The 18,768-nt window shown below is 39.9% G+C and overlaps 2 protein-coding genes across 2 annotated transcripts in view; one reads left to right on the top strand and one right to left on the bottom strand.

Moving 5' to 3' along the window:
* The window catches only part of LOC108574042 (transcriptional protein SWT1-like), a 4,104-nt gene extending 2,493 nt beyond the window's left edge, over positions 1-1,611 (top strand). The window contains 6 exon segments of the mRNA XM_017936545.1: positions 1-81; positions 165-357; positions 445-560; positions 644-801; positions 870-1,010; positions 1,086-1,611. The exon segment at positions 1-81 is cut by the window's left edge and continues 15 nt beyond it. Of these exon segments, the coding sequence (XP_017792034.1) occupies positions 1-81; positions 165-357; positions 445-560; positions 644-801; positions 870-1,010; positions 1,086-1,329 (933 nt within the window). The 3' untranslated portion in view covers positions 1,330-1,611.
* Positions 1,612-1,626: 15 nt separating this feature from the next.
* Positions 1,627-13,109, bottom strand: LOC108574043 (phytanoyl-CoA dioxygenase domain-containing protein 1 homolog). Its single transcript, XM_017936547.1, has 5 exons — positions 13,001-13,109; positions 2,705-2,848; positions 2,517-2,630; positions 2,236-2,386; positions 1,627-2,108 (listed from the first exon to the last, which is right to left on the bottom strand). Exons 1-5 carry the CDS (start codon positions 13,019-13,021, stop codon positions 1,690-1,692), a joined length of 849 nt encoding a protein of 282 aa, XP_017792036.1. The 5' UTR covers positions 13,022-13,109; the 3' UTR covers positions 1,627-1,689.
* Between the last annotated feature and the right edge of the window lie 5,659 nt (positions 13,110-18,768).

Below are 18,768 nucleotides of genomic sequence, written 5' to 3'. Positions count from 1 at the left end.
TCAATTTTAAGTCAAGAACTATCTTTATCAGACGAAATACTGGAGGATGCAAAGAGTATTATAAGGGATTTTCTAACAGTGGTAACTATAAGCAACATTCATCATACATTGAGCAATAAAAAGTAAATGTTGCACGAGAAGTAATAAACAATGTTTTTTTATAGATAGTTGGCAAAGAAATGCATTCATTATATGGGGAATCTTGGGAAAAATATGTAATTATAAGACCACCTTGGACAACTGTAACTGTTTTACAGTGCGCTATAAAACATTGGATAGCAGCTGTGAGCGATTCGTTCCAAAGAAAAGCAGAAGTTATTCTAAAACAGCTATTGGAGATATTTAAAAATACATCTGGTAATTTTTTTTTGACTATATTTGAAGGGGAAGATAATAGTAATAGTTTAGAGAATTTTCGTCAATACCAAAAATTTCTCTTTCCAGACAAGAAATCACTGATGGAAGATAGTTATATCTTGGATAAATGTAGTGATTTGGTTCAGATGGTTAACATGGATAAACATCGTGATTTAATGTTACGAGTCTCTAAAAAAATTGAGGTAATTCATTTAAATATTCTTTTGATTAACTTTATATCACATTACCTTAACATAATTTCGTATTCGTGGTGTCATGTTTGCAGGAGTTGAAAGAAAAATGTCACGATTATCAGTCGCAAATAAACGAACAAAAATTACACGATGCAATAGGTGTTGAAAATGACATTCAGGAACAAGAACGTAGGGCGCAAAAAGCTTTTCAGTATTTCGAAACAGCATATGTTTACGCCCGTGATATGTGGTGAGTTTTAGTATTAACCGTATCAGTTTGTACTATATAATTAACATACTGTTTATATTATCATACAGCGGTTTAGCAGCTGAAGCAGTAGGAATGCCTAGCAGCTTTCATTACACTCTTCCAAATCCACTTCCAACTGTAGATTATGTGAAACAAATACAACCAGAACTTGCGGCAAATGTAAATAGATTGTTATGCAGTTTGAGCGCGTAAGTTGCTAACTAGGAATATTATTTGAAGGATATTTTATACATATGCATCCTAATAACCACGTTTTATTGCAGTGTAATAGAACAAGTTCAAAACTCCAGTATTGACTATCGAACGTTAGCAAATCTACATCAGACGTTGATAATGTTTCTTCCCGAGTCCACGCCAACGGCGGCAAAGTTGGTTAATATTGATTTAGTGCCTCTCGATGTATATTGTTGCGTTAAACGGAAGGAAGAAGTGCTGAATAGAGGTTTGCGTCAGTTACAAGAACTTAGCACACACTTCTGCAGATTAGCAAGCTATAGATGTGTATAGTTTTGTATTTATGAATTAACTAAATATATCCATGACCTCAGTTGTACTTTCTCTACTAATCTATATGTACAAGATGTTTTCGTTCGAACAATATTCTAGAGACATGATATTACATGTGAATTAACTGTGATATCGTTTTAACAGTGAACGGTATGTCTTTTCCATACATAATATTAATACTTTAAACGTTTTTATTAACAGTTTAATATAATACAAGAAGTAACTTTTGTACAACGTGAAAAATAAAAATGCACAGCCAGAATAGCAATCGGTATTAAATTATGTTACCATGGGCGATCTTTTGACGAAACAATGTTATAACGCTTCAAAACCTTCCAGAATTATATCGCGAAGGTGAATTTAATTTCTGTACAGTTTTGGAAATCCACCCGGTGGTGGTTGTAACCAATTATCCTTCGAATAGGAAACATTTTGCGTCTCGATTACGTGAAACGTGTAAGCATGCCTAGATTTATCGCTTCTATTCGGATACGAAAAATGTACTACTTGTCCATGAAGGAGGATGCAGGTTCCTTTGCTAACTGGTACCGGTCGAAAATTGCTCAGTTGATAACAGGGGGCAAGTCTGTCGTAGACCAACAGTTCCTCGGAATCTGGATCCTTATTTCTTACAAAACGTCGATGTACACCGCTTTGATGAGAACCAGGTGCGATCCATAGACAACCGTTCTCTTGAGTAGCGTCTTCTAACGCGATCCAGAAACCAACTACCTTCACTGGATCAGTGTAAAAATACGTTGCATCTTGGTGCATGACTACTGCAAAAAGAAAAACACAAGAAAATCTATCTATCGTTACTTAAGTAACTGTAAAATGCGACAAATATTTTTCATATGATTTGTACGACTTTGCTTGTAACATGTTATAATTTACGTTTCTGTTTACCTTCCGATCCGATTCCCGGATTTTTGTAAATGTACATCGACGAACAAATAGCCGGTTCTTCGTAATCCAATTGATAAGCTGTCTCTTTAACTCGTTCGTCGAAAGAATACTTTTTGAACGTAGGATTAAGCCAATGAAGAGCGTGACCTACCTACAAAAAAAAAAAAAAAAAAAAAAAACACTGTGTAAATAACAAGCGTGACATGCAAATGTATTTGTATCTTTTTATCGTTTTTTAACTCAAAGAGCTTGTTCCATTTCTTTTTCTTTTCATGCTTTACCTTATTTAAGGACACTCGAGGGTGAACTTTTAATTTTCCATCCGCCTCCAGTGCCTCAGACTCGAAGAACACGCTGATTTTGTTGGCGCTGTCCAGGAAATATTTATCTTTGTTCTAACGCAATGCAAATAATAATGCAATAAACGATAAAAAAACATACAAGGCGTAGTTTGTTCAATTTTTCTCACCTGTTGCTGTTTTATCGTGTCGAAAACTGTTCTCTCGCTCTCCGGTGGTAAATTCTTGGTAAACTCCTCGCCAGAGAATTTCAGCTCTTCGATCTCATCCGGCTGAAAGAAGTCCTCCAGGACGACGAAGCCATTTTTCTGAAACTATTACGGATCAATTCTCGATTTAGATGATCTTTCGAAAATCTTCCATCAGAAAGAAAAGAAAAACTGTCGACTGCATTTAATCAACATTAAACGACCCCGTTATTCATTGTCCTATACATATATATATATCTTGCGATACAACGCGATACTTTTGGCGTAAAACAACATCGATGCAATTTATACGCTCGTAAATGTTAGAAATAAATTATACACTCCTCCGTACCAACAAGCTCGACTTGGCTCATACTTTCGTGGCAATGTAAAAGCTTATATACACGCATTTAACGTGTGTTACACCAATTCCACTATTCATCTATGAAATTCACTTACTGCAAGAAAAAAAAAAAACAAGCTTTCCTGTTCTTAAATTTTTCCATTAAACTTACGTTTCTCCCACCCTCTAAGCTTTCTATTTCAAGTACATATTCGAATATAGGGATCACGGATGACCCAAACAACGAACGCGTCAAACTGATGCATCGAAGCAAAAATACACTCTGATTAAGTCTCCACTTTTAAAAATAGACCTCGAGCAGCTCGTTAAGGTGGACACAGGAAGCAATTCTACATTACGAAATGAAATCTTCTTCTTGAAACAATATCTCTATCGTCGTGTCGTTCTTTTGGAAAAAAAAAAAAAAAAGAAAAATATTCATTATCGAAAGGGCGCGTGTCCACGCTTAAAATTTCACCTGCGACTGGTTAACTTCGGTTAATCCAGTTTCTTTCGTTCATACAAGATTTCGTATTCTCCCGCGAGAAGAAGAAAAAAGAACCGCTTCTCGTTGGTTTCCGTAAAATCACAATTTTCACATTTCTGCCGTTTTACAGCGAATGTAAAAAGTATTCGTACACTCTGTAAACCGGGATACCTTTTTTAAAATTGGGCCGGACGACTTGAGGTTTTTTTCAGAAGTTAGAAGGAGTAGTTTACTAGATGACGTGTGTGAATTTTTTTGAAAAAATTGCGAAAAATTTGTTTTTTAGGTTCTGCATCACTGTGCGCCTTTAACCCTAGAACGGTCCTCGTTTTGACTGTACACTTAAGACTTTTGGCTCAAAAAGGACATAAGACCTTACGTGAACCTAGACAATAAACGTTTAAAATAATGTTAAGGAACGTAAACTTGATAACAGCAAAAATGACTAAAAATATAAAAATGCGGTGGGTCAAAAAAGACCCGAAGACCGCTCCAGCGTTAAATGGGATGATTTAGCCCCTAATACCTTTTTACCGAAAGAATTCCTCAAGTATTAGTATTTTGAGTTGAAAGATCGAGACATAGAATTTAAAAAAATTTCTCTCTGGTTTCCGTATCACTGTTACCCATCAATGACCTTTTTATCGAAAGAACAACTTGCGAATTACTGCGTTAAGTTCAAAGACAGGCGTACAGGACTTTTCCTTCTGCCTCACGATGAACACCTCTTCACCGAAACGAGTATACTATGAAATTGGTATTTCAAGTGTAAAAAATTGAAGAATCCTTCTTCACCTCTGCTCCACGCCAGAGCGAGAAGAAGCCGCGAAACGATCGGTGGGACGAGGATCAAGGGTGAATCTGAAATATCTCGGGTCTCGAGACATTAATAAAATATCGCTTAGAGACGTTTGGACGGATGTTAAAAATAATTCCAGTCGAATTGGAGGAGGAAGGCGGGGTAAAGGAGAGTTAAGTGGTGTATCGGGGAGTGAAATGATTTATCTGGAATATTTGTAACAGGTGATAAATAATTATAATTTTGGCCGATGAGCGTCAGAGAAAAGTTGTATTAATCATTGCGTTAGTTTGGGAACAAGAGGAGGCCGGATGGCAAGTGACGTTGATTTATAACTCGAATGAAATTGATGCTAATGTTAGTACAATAGGACAGCATTTACAATTTCTAGGAGTTTCCAAGAAAATTTCCGATAAATCAATTTAACTGCTAAATAAATCTTCTATCCTCCTTCTAATATTTCTTCTCTTTTTTTCTGTTTCCGTTTATCTATAATTATTTATATATTTATTTTCATACATGAGCGCGAGATATTTATCATTTCACTCTAAGCGATCTTCCTTTTCTCGTGCGCGTATTAGAGACGTTAGAAAAATAAATAAATAAATAAATGTGTGGTGGAAAATAAGATCCAAGAGAACGATCTATTACAAACTGATTCACGTTCGACGGTTCGTTTTAGTCGGTTATTCAACGACTGAATATCTGCAGGAGGAAGAAGCACAGAAACGTAGATTACGGGGTCATAGATCAGCACGCGGAACGTTTCTCGGTGATAAATTATCATTGGTAGCGGCGTCTCTCTGTTCTAAGTAATCATCGTTCGCCTAAAAATACCACGCGGCCTAGTCTCGCGCCATTGTTGATCGTCCCCCACGATGTCCACACTTTTCAACTTGTCTTTCTGGCGAAATCATCTCACTTGAAGATCTACGAAAATTACCTTTGTCCCTCGTTTCTGGTTACACGTTGGTCTACGTTGTAAAAATGAATTTTTTTTCGTTTCTGAATCGACGAAATTTTCAAATTGCAAAAAGGTCGATGAAAGTGTTGAATAAAAGTTCTGTCGATGGTTGAAAATACTTGAGAATCGTTGGAAATTACGTTTACTTCTCGTTTCGTGTCCACGTTATTAAAAATAATTTTTTTTCTTCTTTGAATCGACGAAATTTTCAAATTGCAAAAAGGTCGATGAAAGTGTTGAATAAAAGTTCTGTCGATGGTTGAAAATACTTGAGAATCGTTGGAAATTACGTTTACTTCTCGTTTCGTGTCCACGTTATTAAAAATAATTTTTTTTCTTCTTTGAATCGACGAAATTTTCAAATTGCAAAAAGGTCGATGAAAGTGTTGAATAAAAGTTCTGTCGATGGTTGAAAATACTTGAGAATCGTTGGAAATTACGTTTACTTCTCGTTTCGTGTCCACGTTATTAAAAATAATTTTTTTTCTTCTTTGAATCGACGAAATTTTCAAATTGCAAAAAGGTCGATGAAAGTGTTGAATAAAAGTTCTGTCGATGGTTGAAAATACTTGAGAATCGTTGGAAATTACGTTTACTTCTCGTTTCGTGTCCACGTTATTAAAAATAATTTTTTTTCTTCTTTGAATCGACGAAATTTTCAAATTGCAAAAAGGTCGATGAAAGTGTTGAATAAAAGTTCTGTCGATGGTTGAAAATACTTGAGAATCGTTGGAAATTACGTTTACTTCTCGTTTCGTGTCCACGTTATTAAAAATAATTTTTTTTCTTCTTTGAATCGACGAAATTTTCAAATTGCAAAAAGGTCGATGAAAGTGTTGAATAAAAGTTCTGTCGATGGTTGAAAATACTTGAGAATCGTTGGAAATTACGTTTACTTCTCGTTTCGTGTCCACGTTATTAAAAATAATTTTTTTTCTTCTTTGAATCGACGAAATTTTCAAATTGCAAAAAGGTCGATGAAAGTGTTGAATAAAAGTTCTGTCGATGGTTGAAAATACTTGAGAATCGTTGGAAATTACGTTTACTTCTCGTTTCGTGTCCACGTTATTAAAAATAATTTTTTTTCTTCTTTGAATCGACGAAATTTTCAAATTGCAAAAAGGTCGATGAAAGTGTTGAATAAAAGTTCTGTCGATGGTTGAAAATACTTGAGAATCGTTGGAAATTACGTTTACTTCTCGTTTCGTGTCCACGTTATTAAAAATAATTTTTTTTCTTCTTTGAATCGACGAAATTTTCAAATTGCAAAAAGGTCGATGAAAGTGTTGAATAAAAGTTCTGTCGATGGTTGAAAATACTTGAGAATCGTTGGAAATTACGTTTACTTCTCGTTTCGTGTCCACGTTATTAAAAATAATTTTTTTTCTTCTTTGAATCGACGAAATTTTCAAATTGCAAAAAGGTCGATGAAAGTGTTGAATAAAAGTTCTGTCGATGGTTGAAAATACTTGAGAATCGTTGGAAATTACGTTTACTTCTCGTTTCGTGTCCACGTTATTAAAAATAATTTTTTTTCTTCTTTGAATCGACGAAATTTTCAAATTGCAAAAAGGTCGATGAAAGTGTTGAATAAAAGTTCTGTCGATGGTTGAAAATACTTGAGAATCGTTGGAAATTACGTTTACTTCTCGTTTCGTGTCCACGTTATTAAAAATAATTTTTTTTCTTTTTTGAATCGACGAAATTTTCAAATTGCAAAAAGGTCGATGAAAGTGTCGAATAAAAATTCTGTGACGGTGGAGAAATACTTGAGAATCATTGGAAATTACGATTCTAGAGTCAAGACGCGTAGGACGATTTCGCTTTCGGGCGCATCTTCTCGCTGAAAAAGGGGGAAACCCGGAGAAAAACGGTGTTTGAACGAGAGAGGAGAGGACTTTTAACGAAGAGGCGTATGTAGAGCAGAGAATACGAGTATTAATCTTCTGCTTTGTAGAAAGCGCGCGTCGCTTTAATTGCCCCTCGATGCCGCGTCGCAATTAGAAATGCGCCACATGATGGGAATACGGCGTATTCGGGGCTTCTTTTTTCACGGCGAATTTCTCGTCAATCGACCACCAAACAGTACAGTTTTCATCGATCACTTGCTTTCGTTTTCTTCCCCTGCCCCTCGATGCCGCGTCGCAATTAGAAATGCGCCACATGATGGGAATACGGCGTATTCGGGGTTTCTTTTTCACGGCGAATTTCTCGTCAATCGACCACCAAACAGTACAGTTTTCATCGATCACTTGCTTTCGTTTTCTTCCCTTTTTTAACGCATATTTCTTCCTTCTGGATAATCCTCGTTACTTCGACATGTACAACTTTTACTTAATCTCGTTTTTTTAACATACACTGCTGTTTATAATTAATGGGACACTCGTTGTATTCGTATCGTACGATTTAAATTACATTTCTTCGTTGGAGTTAGTATCACAGATCGGCAAAAATACGTGTACCAGTTATACTACGAAATTTTACACTAAATCATTTTTTTTTTCCAGCAGATTAATAATTTTCTGATTTCTGTGTAAGTTTGCCTCAGTCGGTAATTCAGCGAGAGTCCTAATACTTATCGACGAGAGTTTGCGTTTATTCTTTCTGGAAAATTTGTATTTCAAAAAGTATTAAAAATTATTTCAATAAAAATTGGTGTAACTGATTCTTTACTTTCTCTCCCCTAAACTTGCTTATGTCGAAAGGTATGAAAACAAAATTTGTATAATTAATTCTTCAGTTTTTCTTCTCCGCAAACGTGTTTATATCGACAGAGATTTTTACTTAGCCACGTTCTATACACTCCAATTGGTAATTCCTATACAAAACACGAGATTCTTTCTCTTTAAATCGAATATCGATTATGTCCCTCGAATTACACGGTTTTCAAATTTAAAAAAAAAAAAAAGAAAATATTTTGTGTTTTATTTTCATTATGTATTTTTTTTATGTACTTTGTTGTAACTCAACGACGGATTTAACGTTAGTGACTTGGATAGTGATATTGTTCCACAAGCAAAGAAAAAACGAGTCCCAGCTTTTGAATGTTCTGACGAAGATTGAAGACTGTTTCTATTTTTGAAAAGTTTTTCAAACGAGTTGAAACGACAAAAATTTGACGTCTTTGAATACGTTCTGAATGTGCTAGAGCCATCGGCTTCGTGACTTGGCATTCGGTGGAACCGAACTCCATTTTTCCATACAATCCTTGTCTCATTTCACACGGTTACCGCGAACGTATCTACGAATTTTCTTTATATTCTTTGATTCGATTGACACGGCTTAAAATTTAGTTCCAATCCTTCTTTCTTATATGCAAGCTCTGTCTCGTTTTACGCGGTTTCGCTTTGCACGATTTTCTGTGGAACGTATCTACCGTGTAATTCGAGGGACATGTGTACTTCTATTCGCGCCACGTTCCTAATCACCCACTTAACCAGTTAACTGTGGAATTCAGTTTCGAAAATCCCTCACGGGATGCGGAATTAAAATCAAGCAACGAGTATACACGTCGAGCGCAGGGCAAATGCTCCTGTTATAAATTTGACGAAAAAAGTCAAGCAAAACGAGGATAAAAAGTTAACCATTCATTGTTGAAAGGGTTGTTATTAAAAATTTAGAAACTGTCGAAAAATGATAAAATTCATAAACAAGAAAAATTAAAGAAAAAAATAATTTTAAGTGGTATTCGGAGAATACCAGATGCATCGGGGAGAATAATCAACTCGGTTTGTACGGGGAATATCCGATATGCAAAGAGAATAATCAAACTTTTCTTTCTAAAATGCACAGCAGTTTCATTGGTAATACAAAGGAAACATACCACCAAATGACATTTTTACCAGTAAATGGTAATTTTCTATTTTACCCGACGAGTATACACGTCGAACGCAGTTAACTGGTTAATCACCCACGGTAATTCAATCGAAAATATCCCGCTAATTCCAAGAGATTCTCCGATTCAAACAAACATTTTCCCAAAGAAAACCATTATTTTCCTTTCTCCTAAGGTAAACCGTGTTCGATTAAAAGTTTCAACAACGACTCTTTCATTCGCCAAGAAGAAAGTAGCCATTGTGCTAGATTCGTCACGCTTTCGCATATACCTACAATCTTTCCACTTTTCCACCGACGTCTCTGATCGAGAAATAAACCTTCTCTTTTCATTTACTGCAAAATTCAACTTCTCCCTCTCCCTCTCCCCTTAATCGTTTACCAGCGAAAAAGAAATAATCGCCTAAGTAAATTGCCAGGTTCAGTCTACGAGACAAACATCGTCTCCCTCTCGAATCGCGTCTCTGGTCGGCCGTTAAAACAAACGAAGCTTTTATTTTGCCCCCTCGTTAGCGGTATCGAGGCATTTCCTTCTCTAGACAGCGTGGGTGGATCAGAAACGACGTTTCGCCGTCCAAGTACACGGACGTAATGTGTGCCGGCCTCCCTTGGCCGTCTATCGTCACCTTAAACCGGAATCTAAAAACGGAACCACGGATTGCAGGGTCGAAAGATGGCCGTGGAGAACGACCACGTGCGCTACAGTCCTCGGAAATCTCGCGATTAAGAGAATAATTGCAGGTTACTCGATAACGCGCTCCTTCCGATTTTTTGGTAAAATTAAAAAGAAGCTTGTTCAACGCATTGGCGTCGGGACGTTTTGCAGCCGCCTTTTTCACACGGATACGAAGTGATTTTGCTTTTTCCTTTGGATCGCGTTAGGTTGGAGAAAACTACCGTAAGTAGTCGCAAGTCACAGACAGTTGTTTTCATTCCGTGAAGCATTTGTTACGGAATTTCTGAAGAGAAATCGAACCATTTGGAGCGTTTTGAAAATCTCAATGACGTATGTCCGTGTCATACGTACACCCGTCCCTCAATTTTCGCGCAACTTTTTATACGCGATCTTATTTTACGCGGTCAGATATGTACATACAGTCTTTTATACAGTCAGTATTGTGAGATCTGTTGGCGGGACGCGTGACGCAGAAAGAAACTTTGTTGCGTTAGGCCCGCACAAGGCGTTGCCTTTGGCCGCTGGGCCGTAGTGCGGAAGCGAACAGTGTGACTTTGGACGTTGAGAGGACGACATTGTTACTACACTGTTTAGATTTATAATTTATATTTTTGAATTTTAACCCAGTCATGTCTAACAAACTTTCAATCACACGAAAGAAGAGAAAGTCGATGTCTTTGGACATGAAAATGAAAATTTTGAGTCGACTTGAAGAAGGAGAAAAACCTACAGCGAAAAACCTTTACCAGCTTTTATTTCCAATATTTTTCCTTTTATACTGACAGACTCGATTTTCGCGGGCTCTACACGCGCTCTGATTGGCCAGTGTTTTTCGTTAATAATTCAAAAACGAAGCTTCAAACAACATTTTGATAAAGGAAAAAGTTGTTCAGAGTCACCTCAGGAACCCCCCATTTCCGGGTGTTCGAGGAGTTACGGGACACCCTGTATATTGTAATATTTTGTGCCGCATCGCTATAGAAACTCGATGGTTTCGGAATCGATTGTATGATCTCTAATTGAATTTATTTCTAAATTTAATACGATTGATAAATTTGAATCGGCGAATTTCTTAACGCTTTGTCCTACATAATGCGTTGTAAAATAATTAAGAGAGTAATTGTACAATGGGCGATCTAGTAAATGGTTCCAAAGTCAAATTTCCAACGCGGAATCACAATGGAAATTCGACCATTTGCGCATTCGTTTCGTACGTCGCCGAAATAAAGCCCGGAAAAGTAGCGACGATACAATTAACAGAGGATATTAATCGGACGGATAACAACGGTGTGTTGATAAAACGGTAAATAAATTGACACTGATACGATCGTTCGGGAGCATTACAAATATTGAATATTACCGTAATATTATCGGGGCAAACAGCTAGTTAATTAGTAACACTTTGCCTGATAGACGGCCGAATGGAACGCCGATAACGCGATCGTTCAATTGCCGCGCGAAAACGAACGATCGGTAAACTGACCGAAAAGAAGAAGAAACGCAACGTTGTGAAAATTATGTTTAAAATTGCAAATTGCTTCAAACACACTTCTGACAATTTCTCGAAAAGTCAGTCTTAAAATTCCGTCTTACTCAAAAATAACATAGATCGAACAGTCAATTGGAAATCATTTTGCAAACTGATAATTTGTGCGTAGAACGAAACTTTAAGACGACTGATTCTTTGAGAAATTTTCAATAGCGTCTTTAAGGCAACTTTCAATTCTAGACATCCCACAAAGGTTAAATTATGGATCTCTAATAATACCGAAAGATCAAATTCTGTTTCTTACTTTAGAGTAAAAAAACAAAAATTACCCGTACTACTACAGCACACTAACTCATAACACGAATAATTAAGTCGTCCATTTTAAATCTGTCATTAAAAAAAAATTCAGTTCCTGTGTTTCGCCAATTGACCCAAGAAACATTCAACAATAAACAATTCAAATACCATTGAACATACTCATCCGCCCAAAAGTTCCCACGACATCCTCAAAAAAAAAAAAAAAAAACCGTAAAAGATACAGTTCAATAAACTCGAATCTTACGAACGTGAGGGAAAACGACAGAACGTAGCGGCAATTAACGGTCAAGCCAGTTCGCCTTCTATATCGACTCTTTTGGGACGTGGTCCACGGACAGGAGGATGCTGACCCCTCTGATAGGTCGATTATGTCAGTCCTCTTCGATGACGACACCGGCCATTGGTCTCTGGTCTCCGATTTCGTCGCCTCGCAGACAGAGGCGAGCTGGTCGCGATACGTTTTTAGCGAGACCGTATATAGCGAGAGCCAGAAGATCGTTTAATCGTCAAACGCGGCCTGGCGACCTTTGCTCGTGAGATTAAAGATCGACGACCAGTCGGCCTTTTTCGACTTTTCAACATGGACGCCACTTGCGAACCGGCCAAAGAAATATTTCGACAGTGCACAGACCTTTGTCTCCTCTCCCGCTACCCCGCCGCTTCGAACTTCTCTCTGATTTATGGTCGTAGCGTGTCACGCGAGACCGAGGCATAGTATTCGACACGAGGCATTATTGGAATGCCCGAGGGTCTCGTGGTCTAATTTTTCGGAGGTCGAGGGTCTGCCGGAGTACAGTAGGTCAAACTAAACTTCGATGTATTCGATTTGCTTCGGTAACGAGGTAACGGTATTAACGACGATTCGGTTGTCGAGTTGAAGAAGTTTTTCGAACTGGGAATTTATCGCGAATGTTGGAAACAGCGGGAGAGAAACGCCGAGAGTTGAAACGTTCGTTAGAATTATGGAAAGAATAATTCCAACGCATCGTTACTTGTAAACACGCTCGCAGGAAGGGTCAACTAAGATACCGTTAAAAATCACGAACCGAACTTGAACGAGCGCGTTGAACGCAACGCGAGCGAAGAGAAATGCGAGGAGAGCCAAAGAAAATATTGCTAACATCTGTACGAAATTTCTAAACAATTACTTAACTGTATCTAAATATACCGCGAGATATCCAACGCTAGAGGTCCGTTATAACCTACAATTTCCAGAAAAGAATTCTCTCGGAGATGAGCATTGTCGAAAAGTGTAGCTGTCATAGTGGCGTGGTTTGAGCAGCGTGGCTGCACGTGGTAGTGACAGCGCGAACGCGAGGTTGGACCTTGACTTTTGCTCGAGATAAGGTAACGGGGTCGCTAACTCACCTGCGACCGGATGTCCTTCATCCTATTATGTCCGTCACAGCCGGTCTCGGACTGGTCGGTTGGTACAACTGCACACGGCCGAGCGAGCTCGTACGTCCGCGTCCGCGACTGAGTGCTCCTACGAAATGACTAGGTGAGCATCGGCCGGCCGGCGTGTGGAATCGCGCGGAGTCGGGTCGTGTCGAGTCGGGTCGTATTCGAGCCACGCGACCGTCGTTTCGCGCGCTCTTCGTTAAGCGCATGCGCGACTCGCCGACTTCCCGCGCAGTTGACTCACCGTGAGTCACTCGCGCGCTCCGTCCAGACAGACAACCGAAACTGGAGCGTCGCGCGGTGCGAGCTCGCCTTGCGTAAACGGAAGAACGCGCATCGACAGGCGAAGAATAACATTGTGCTCGAGGGGTCGATGTTTTCAGCTCTCGACTCGAATCGAGGTTAACTTTCCTCGAATACGTCGAAGAGAGGAATTTTTATGTTTCTGAAAGGAACTGTACAAAGTGTGTTGTGTATTTAAATTTAACGGGAATAAACGTCGGTCAATTATGCACTTTGACGCACGTCTCGTTCGCTTATGAAATATCCTGTACACATTCGAGAAAGTTCCAGAACGAGCACCGAGTTAACCTTAAAGTTTCAATTCGTCGCTCAATTATTAACAGCGATACTCCAGCTTGTCTCCGTGAAACGTTAACGAAGTTTCGAAAGTTCTTGAAACGCTCTGTACATTTAGATTTAATCGAAACAGTCGAGTATAAATTCTCGAGCGTGACAATTCCAGCCCGCGAAACGCGTTTACATTTAAACACGATCGAAACCTGCGTGGAATTCTTCGATCGTAATTTGAATTCCCGCGAATTTTGAGCTACCCTGTATAATTTAATCCGGACAGATATTAATATCGCTGTAATTCTCCGACGTTTATGAAATAATTTCCTCGTTTAAAATTAATCCAGGCGGACACACGTTCAGCTTTATACACGCGATATTATTGTTCGTGAAATATTTCGATTTATTTCAAATATCCGTTATTCTAAATGCACACCTAACGTTTATTACTTCTTATTATCACCGCTATCCGACGATCGTCATATTTTTCATATTTCGATAAATCCCTACAATCCTGTGACTCAGACCGAATTTTCATGAAACTCCCTGTACACAATTGAGTCAACGCTATTCATTCAGGCACCTCTTCCTATTACTCATCATTGTTTTCCAAGTTTCGTTCCAAGCACATTTCGCCCAAGTATTGCCTCTTAAATTGCCTCATCGTTCCCCTTTGGAACATGACTCAAACTTAATACTTCACCGAAACACTCCCACGCTCCAACATTTCCACCGTCGTTCGAATGAAAACCGAACCATTCAAGTATCTCACTGTACTTTACTCGACAAATCGATATCTATTCAAAAGCACGCACCGACAGAAAACGCTTCCGATGGGAACCGACGATTCGCCTCAACTAATTGATAAGAAAAACGAAGAAGAAAAAAAACGACGAGGAATGTTCGCGTTGGAGAAGGAAATGATATAAGGGACACGGTGTCGCGTCACCTGTACTGATATACCACACGGTGGAAATACAGTCAGGCCGCGATAAGCGATGTAATATATTTTTCCAGCGCGGAAAGTCCGCGTCGCGGGACGGATAAATCGTTCTTCTGCGCGATTTCATTCCGGTAAATTATTTCTTTCGGGGAAATCAGGAGTCCCGTGATACACCAAGCGAAAGGATCGGGGATTCTCGCGTATATACGTGACCGATCCCGTGAAATTAATCAAACAGCGGGAACGAAAGGCGCGTGATCAATCAGAAACTGGAACGCGTGACTCGAAGAAATTCGAATAACTCACGGCGGTTCGTTAAGCGTTCAACGTACATTCTTTTTCCCTCCGGTTTTATCGGTTCGCGAGGACGGGAAGACTGCGCGACAACGGTCCCTCGAGTTCGAGATCTCCCGATGGCCGCCGGAGGAGGCGGACAGATAAAGCCTGGAAGCGCGCGAGTGTGTATAAGTACACGGTGGAAAGTTGGATTCGCTCGGCTCGTTAATATGTTAATCTTACGAGCAAAAATCTTATTTTATTGGCCGGAGCCGGCTGGGGACGGTTTCGTTGCAGGCGAACAGAGAGAACGTAAACGATTATTGCGAGTGGATAAAAACACGGGATGAATAGGGTGTCGGTGTCTCAATCCTTGCATTTTTTTTTCGTTGGAATAGCAACTTCTTGCTGGAAAGTGTAAAACAGATGGGATTTTAGAGTGAAACGAGGACAGTTGTGTGTATGCCTCTCGAGTTCTTAACGCAATGTGACAATGCGCCTAGTCTCGCAACCGTCTCATCTTCTCTCGCTGTTTTTATTAGAGATATTGTCATTTCTCCGGAGAATTTTATTCAGCTGGATTTAATTAAAAATTTCGTATTCCAGGGGCGGAGGTGAAAACGCCGGCGATTTATTTTACATCGCACGGTGTTTTTCTTTTATGCTAATTTTTCGAAACTCACTCTTTTCGGGGGAACCTGTGTAACGCGAGTTCGCGTGGGCTCGCGACTTCGTCATCGGTTCGCAATTCGCTCGTTGCGATTATAAGCAGAGAGCGCGGTGGAATTTTTCGAGGTGTACGTTAGTACATTTGAGAGTATCTTTTGAAGATGTTGAAAGCACGTAATTGTTAGTTTTATGCGAGAAACGTGTAAGCTTTTACTAAAGATACTGATTAAGAAAGATCTGTAATTGGAATTTGTCGAGTCAAGTATGTCGTAAACACTCTTTATTTTCACTCTAGAGTGGTGTGCACCGAGTGTCTAAGAAAAAGACGATCTATCGAAGTGCAAACCGAATTTGAAAAATTCACTCGTCGAAGGAAAATGTACGAAATGGCAATATTATTCCTTCGACACCATTTTTTGAAGCTGGAGCTCGTAAAACAGTCTCGAAACTGCTTTCGAAGAGACTCTCTCTGCGCCGGTCCCAATTCAAAAATTTTGAAAAAAACATTCACCATTACTTTGCCTTCCATTTCCAAAGAGATCCTCAACCCTTTCACTGCTGGCAACTCGAAAGTGAAGCACTGGCTGTGCACGACCAGCATAGTACATATCTCGTTAGCCAAATCATTTTCCACAGACTATTTTGTATTCTACATTTGTAAAACAAGCAATATGTAAATATAAAAGATAGAATAGCGTTCGTTCGTCATTAAGTGTCTCTAGGCGTCGACAGCAGTCGAAGGGTTAAAAGGCCACGAAAGGAGCTCCAAATTACCCCAAAAAGGATTCTCCCAACGGTTCCAAAAAAAGATTTCTGATTTCTTTCGGAGACACCCGTTAGCGTGTCGAGGAAGAGAAGAACAAGGTTCGGCAAAGCGCGTACGGTGCATTTTAAACCGTGGCCCTCGGCTCGTTGCGACATGGACGAGGAAGGCCGGGCCCGAACACACAGATTCGACCGGAATAAAGTCCGCGGGAATTGTGGCGCGGGTGCCATTTGACTGCTGGCCAAGCCAGACGTCGACTTAGTTTCTTTTTAGACCGTAAGGCTTAGCTGGTGTGGCATTATTGCGCTATTAATGCCGGGGCGTCGTTGCTCGTGCTTGGCCGTGGCGCGAAACGAGATGCAACTCTCCCCCCTATACTCATCCTACCTCATTTTCCAGTTCCGACCGTTTCCTGATAATCTGGATAACCTGACGCGACCGTACACATTGTGAACGAGCTTCTTGGTACACTGCCAGGATTGTATAGTCGCTGGAAGAAATATAGCGAGCTCGTAAATTAACCCATTAACACCCGGTGTGTCCTATTTTCCCGACACTTTTTCATTTAGACCTTTTCTCACGTCGTGTAAATAATTTTGTGCAGGTTGTGACGAGTAGTTTGCGGTGTTAATGGGTGAACCCTTTGCAATTTCTTTTCAAGTCATTTCGAAATTCTAGTTGTTCCAAGGGGAGAAGTCCCTATAAGCGGCTTAGCTTTCTATCAACTTTTAAGAATATTCGTAGAGTCGGAACTCGAAGGGTACTTTATTTAACCCTTTCGCGACTAGCGCCGGTTATATCCGGCATCCACTAAATGCTTCACACTGGCTAGCGCCGGTTATATCCGGCATCCGCTAAGCGCGTCGCCTCGACAACTCAAGATTTATTTTGAAATACAGAACAAGGCCTCAACAACATTCCCTTTATCCGATACATCCTTGAGTCCTCTGCTGTTCCAACGAAATCCTCTAAGATTTTACACGGACACACTGGGAGCTCCAGAAGCGCGAGACACCCTTAATGCGTACGGTGCGCACTAATGGCACGACGACCCGTTCGTTAGTGGCGTACCGATGGCTAGCTCGCCAAAGGATTAATATTATAACAAGCGAAGAAAATTTGTATGACAGTGAAATTATGATAAATACGAAAGAAATAGAGCAGTATTGTAGATAGGTCTTTTCTCGAGGTGCAAAGCGGCGTCGGTTGTAGCTGTTTGTGGGTGAATAACACGTGACAGTAAGTTTAATAGCAATATATTTTATAACAATAATTACACAATAACGATGAAGACACGTAAAAAGGAATAACGATAAGCTGATCAATGGTCTCTTATTCTTTCTCGCAAATAACCTCACGCACTCTTCTGATATCATTAACAACGCGGTTCTACTGTTTTTTTCATTCTTTCTCTGTATGACCCGCTCGTTTCCCCAACCTCGAGACCTTCTCGAGAATTGAACAGCGAATTGATACAGAAACGGCCAAAGTCACACGTGATATTTTGCATGTTTCCATTGAAATTAAATCGAAGATAAGACATAATTCACGAAGATTTTACAGAAGCTTCGCACCCTCACCTTCTCAAATTTCCATCCATATTCCCGAAAATGTAAACTTCGACACCCGATAGATCTCGCGACATTTCTTCGACCGACTATACACTTCGATACTCACGGGTTCGCCTAATCGGTCGAAACGCTCCGAAATTACTCTTTCAACGCACCACTAGCTTATTCCACCTTTATCAGATCTATCCCCGTTCGGGGATGCCCTCGAATTGATTGGAAGATTAAAGAAGACGAATTGCCGGGTGGATGTATCTTGTTTTGAGGCGCGAGAGGTAGGGAGAGACTGATGGAATATGGGTCAGGAAAGGGGAGAGATAATGAGAGTTCGATAGGGAATTTGGAATAAAGAGAAAGGGAAGAGGGGACGAAGGGGGGTGGATAAGGGAAAATTGGATTGGAAGGTGTGGAAAAGGGACAAGGGTTGGAGAAATGGCGGGGTATCGGACAGCGAACGAGAGGGTTCTGACGGAGAGCGAGAAGTGAATATCCGACGAGGTGGAAGAGTAAGAAACACCGATTTTCGAAGTGTGAAAAGAGGAGGAAAAAGAAGGGTTGGATGGAAAAGTGGATTAAGACACGGAGAAAGTAACGCGATAACAAGGATAATGAAAAAGGAGGAACGAGATGGCTAGGTGAGAAGAGGAAAAGAGGAATCGAGAGGAAGAACAACGAGGCGACACGGAACAGAGGGGAGAAAACGGGGTAAACGCGAGAAAAATAGAGGGGAGGAGAGAGAAAAAGAGGCGAACGAAATCGAGGAAAAAAGAATATCGCGAATACAGAGAGGACCGAGGGGATGGGAAACACGGGGCGCGAGTAGGGGAGAAAAAGAGCTTTATTCAAAACGTCCCATAAAAGCTCCGGTAATAGAGAAACGCATTCGGGCAAACAGTTCTCCCGTTCTGCTTTCTATTTTCGCATTTACGATCGTCGGGGA

Source organism: Habropoda laboriosa, unplaced genomic scaffold, assembly GCF_001263275.1.
Source record: "Habropoda laboriosa isolate 0110345459 unplaced genomic scaffold, ASM126327v1 scaffold145, whole genome shotgun sequence".
NCBI classification, from domain to species: Eukaryota; Metazoa; Arthropoda; class Insecta; order Hymenoptera; family Apidae; genus Habropoda; species Habropoda laboriosa.
The sequence above is the reverse complement of the archived record's forward strand: the minus strand, read 5'-3'. Positions and strand labels throughout refer to the sequence as shown.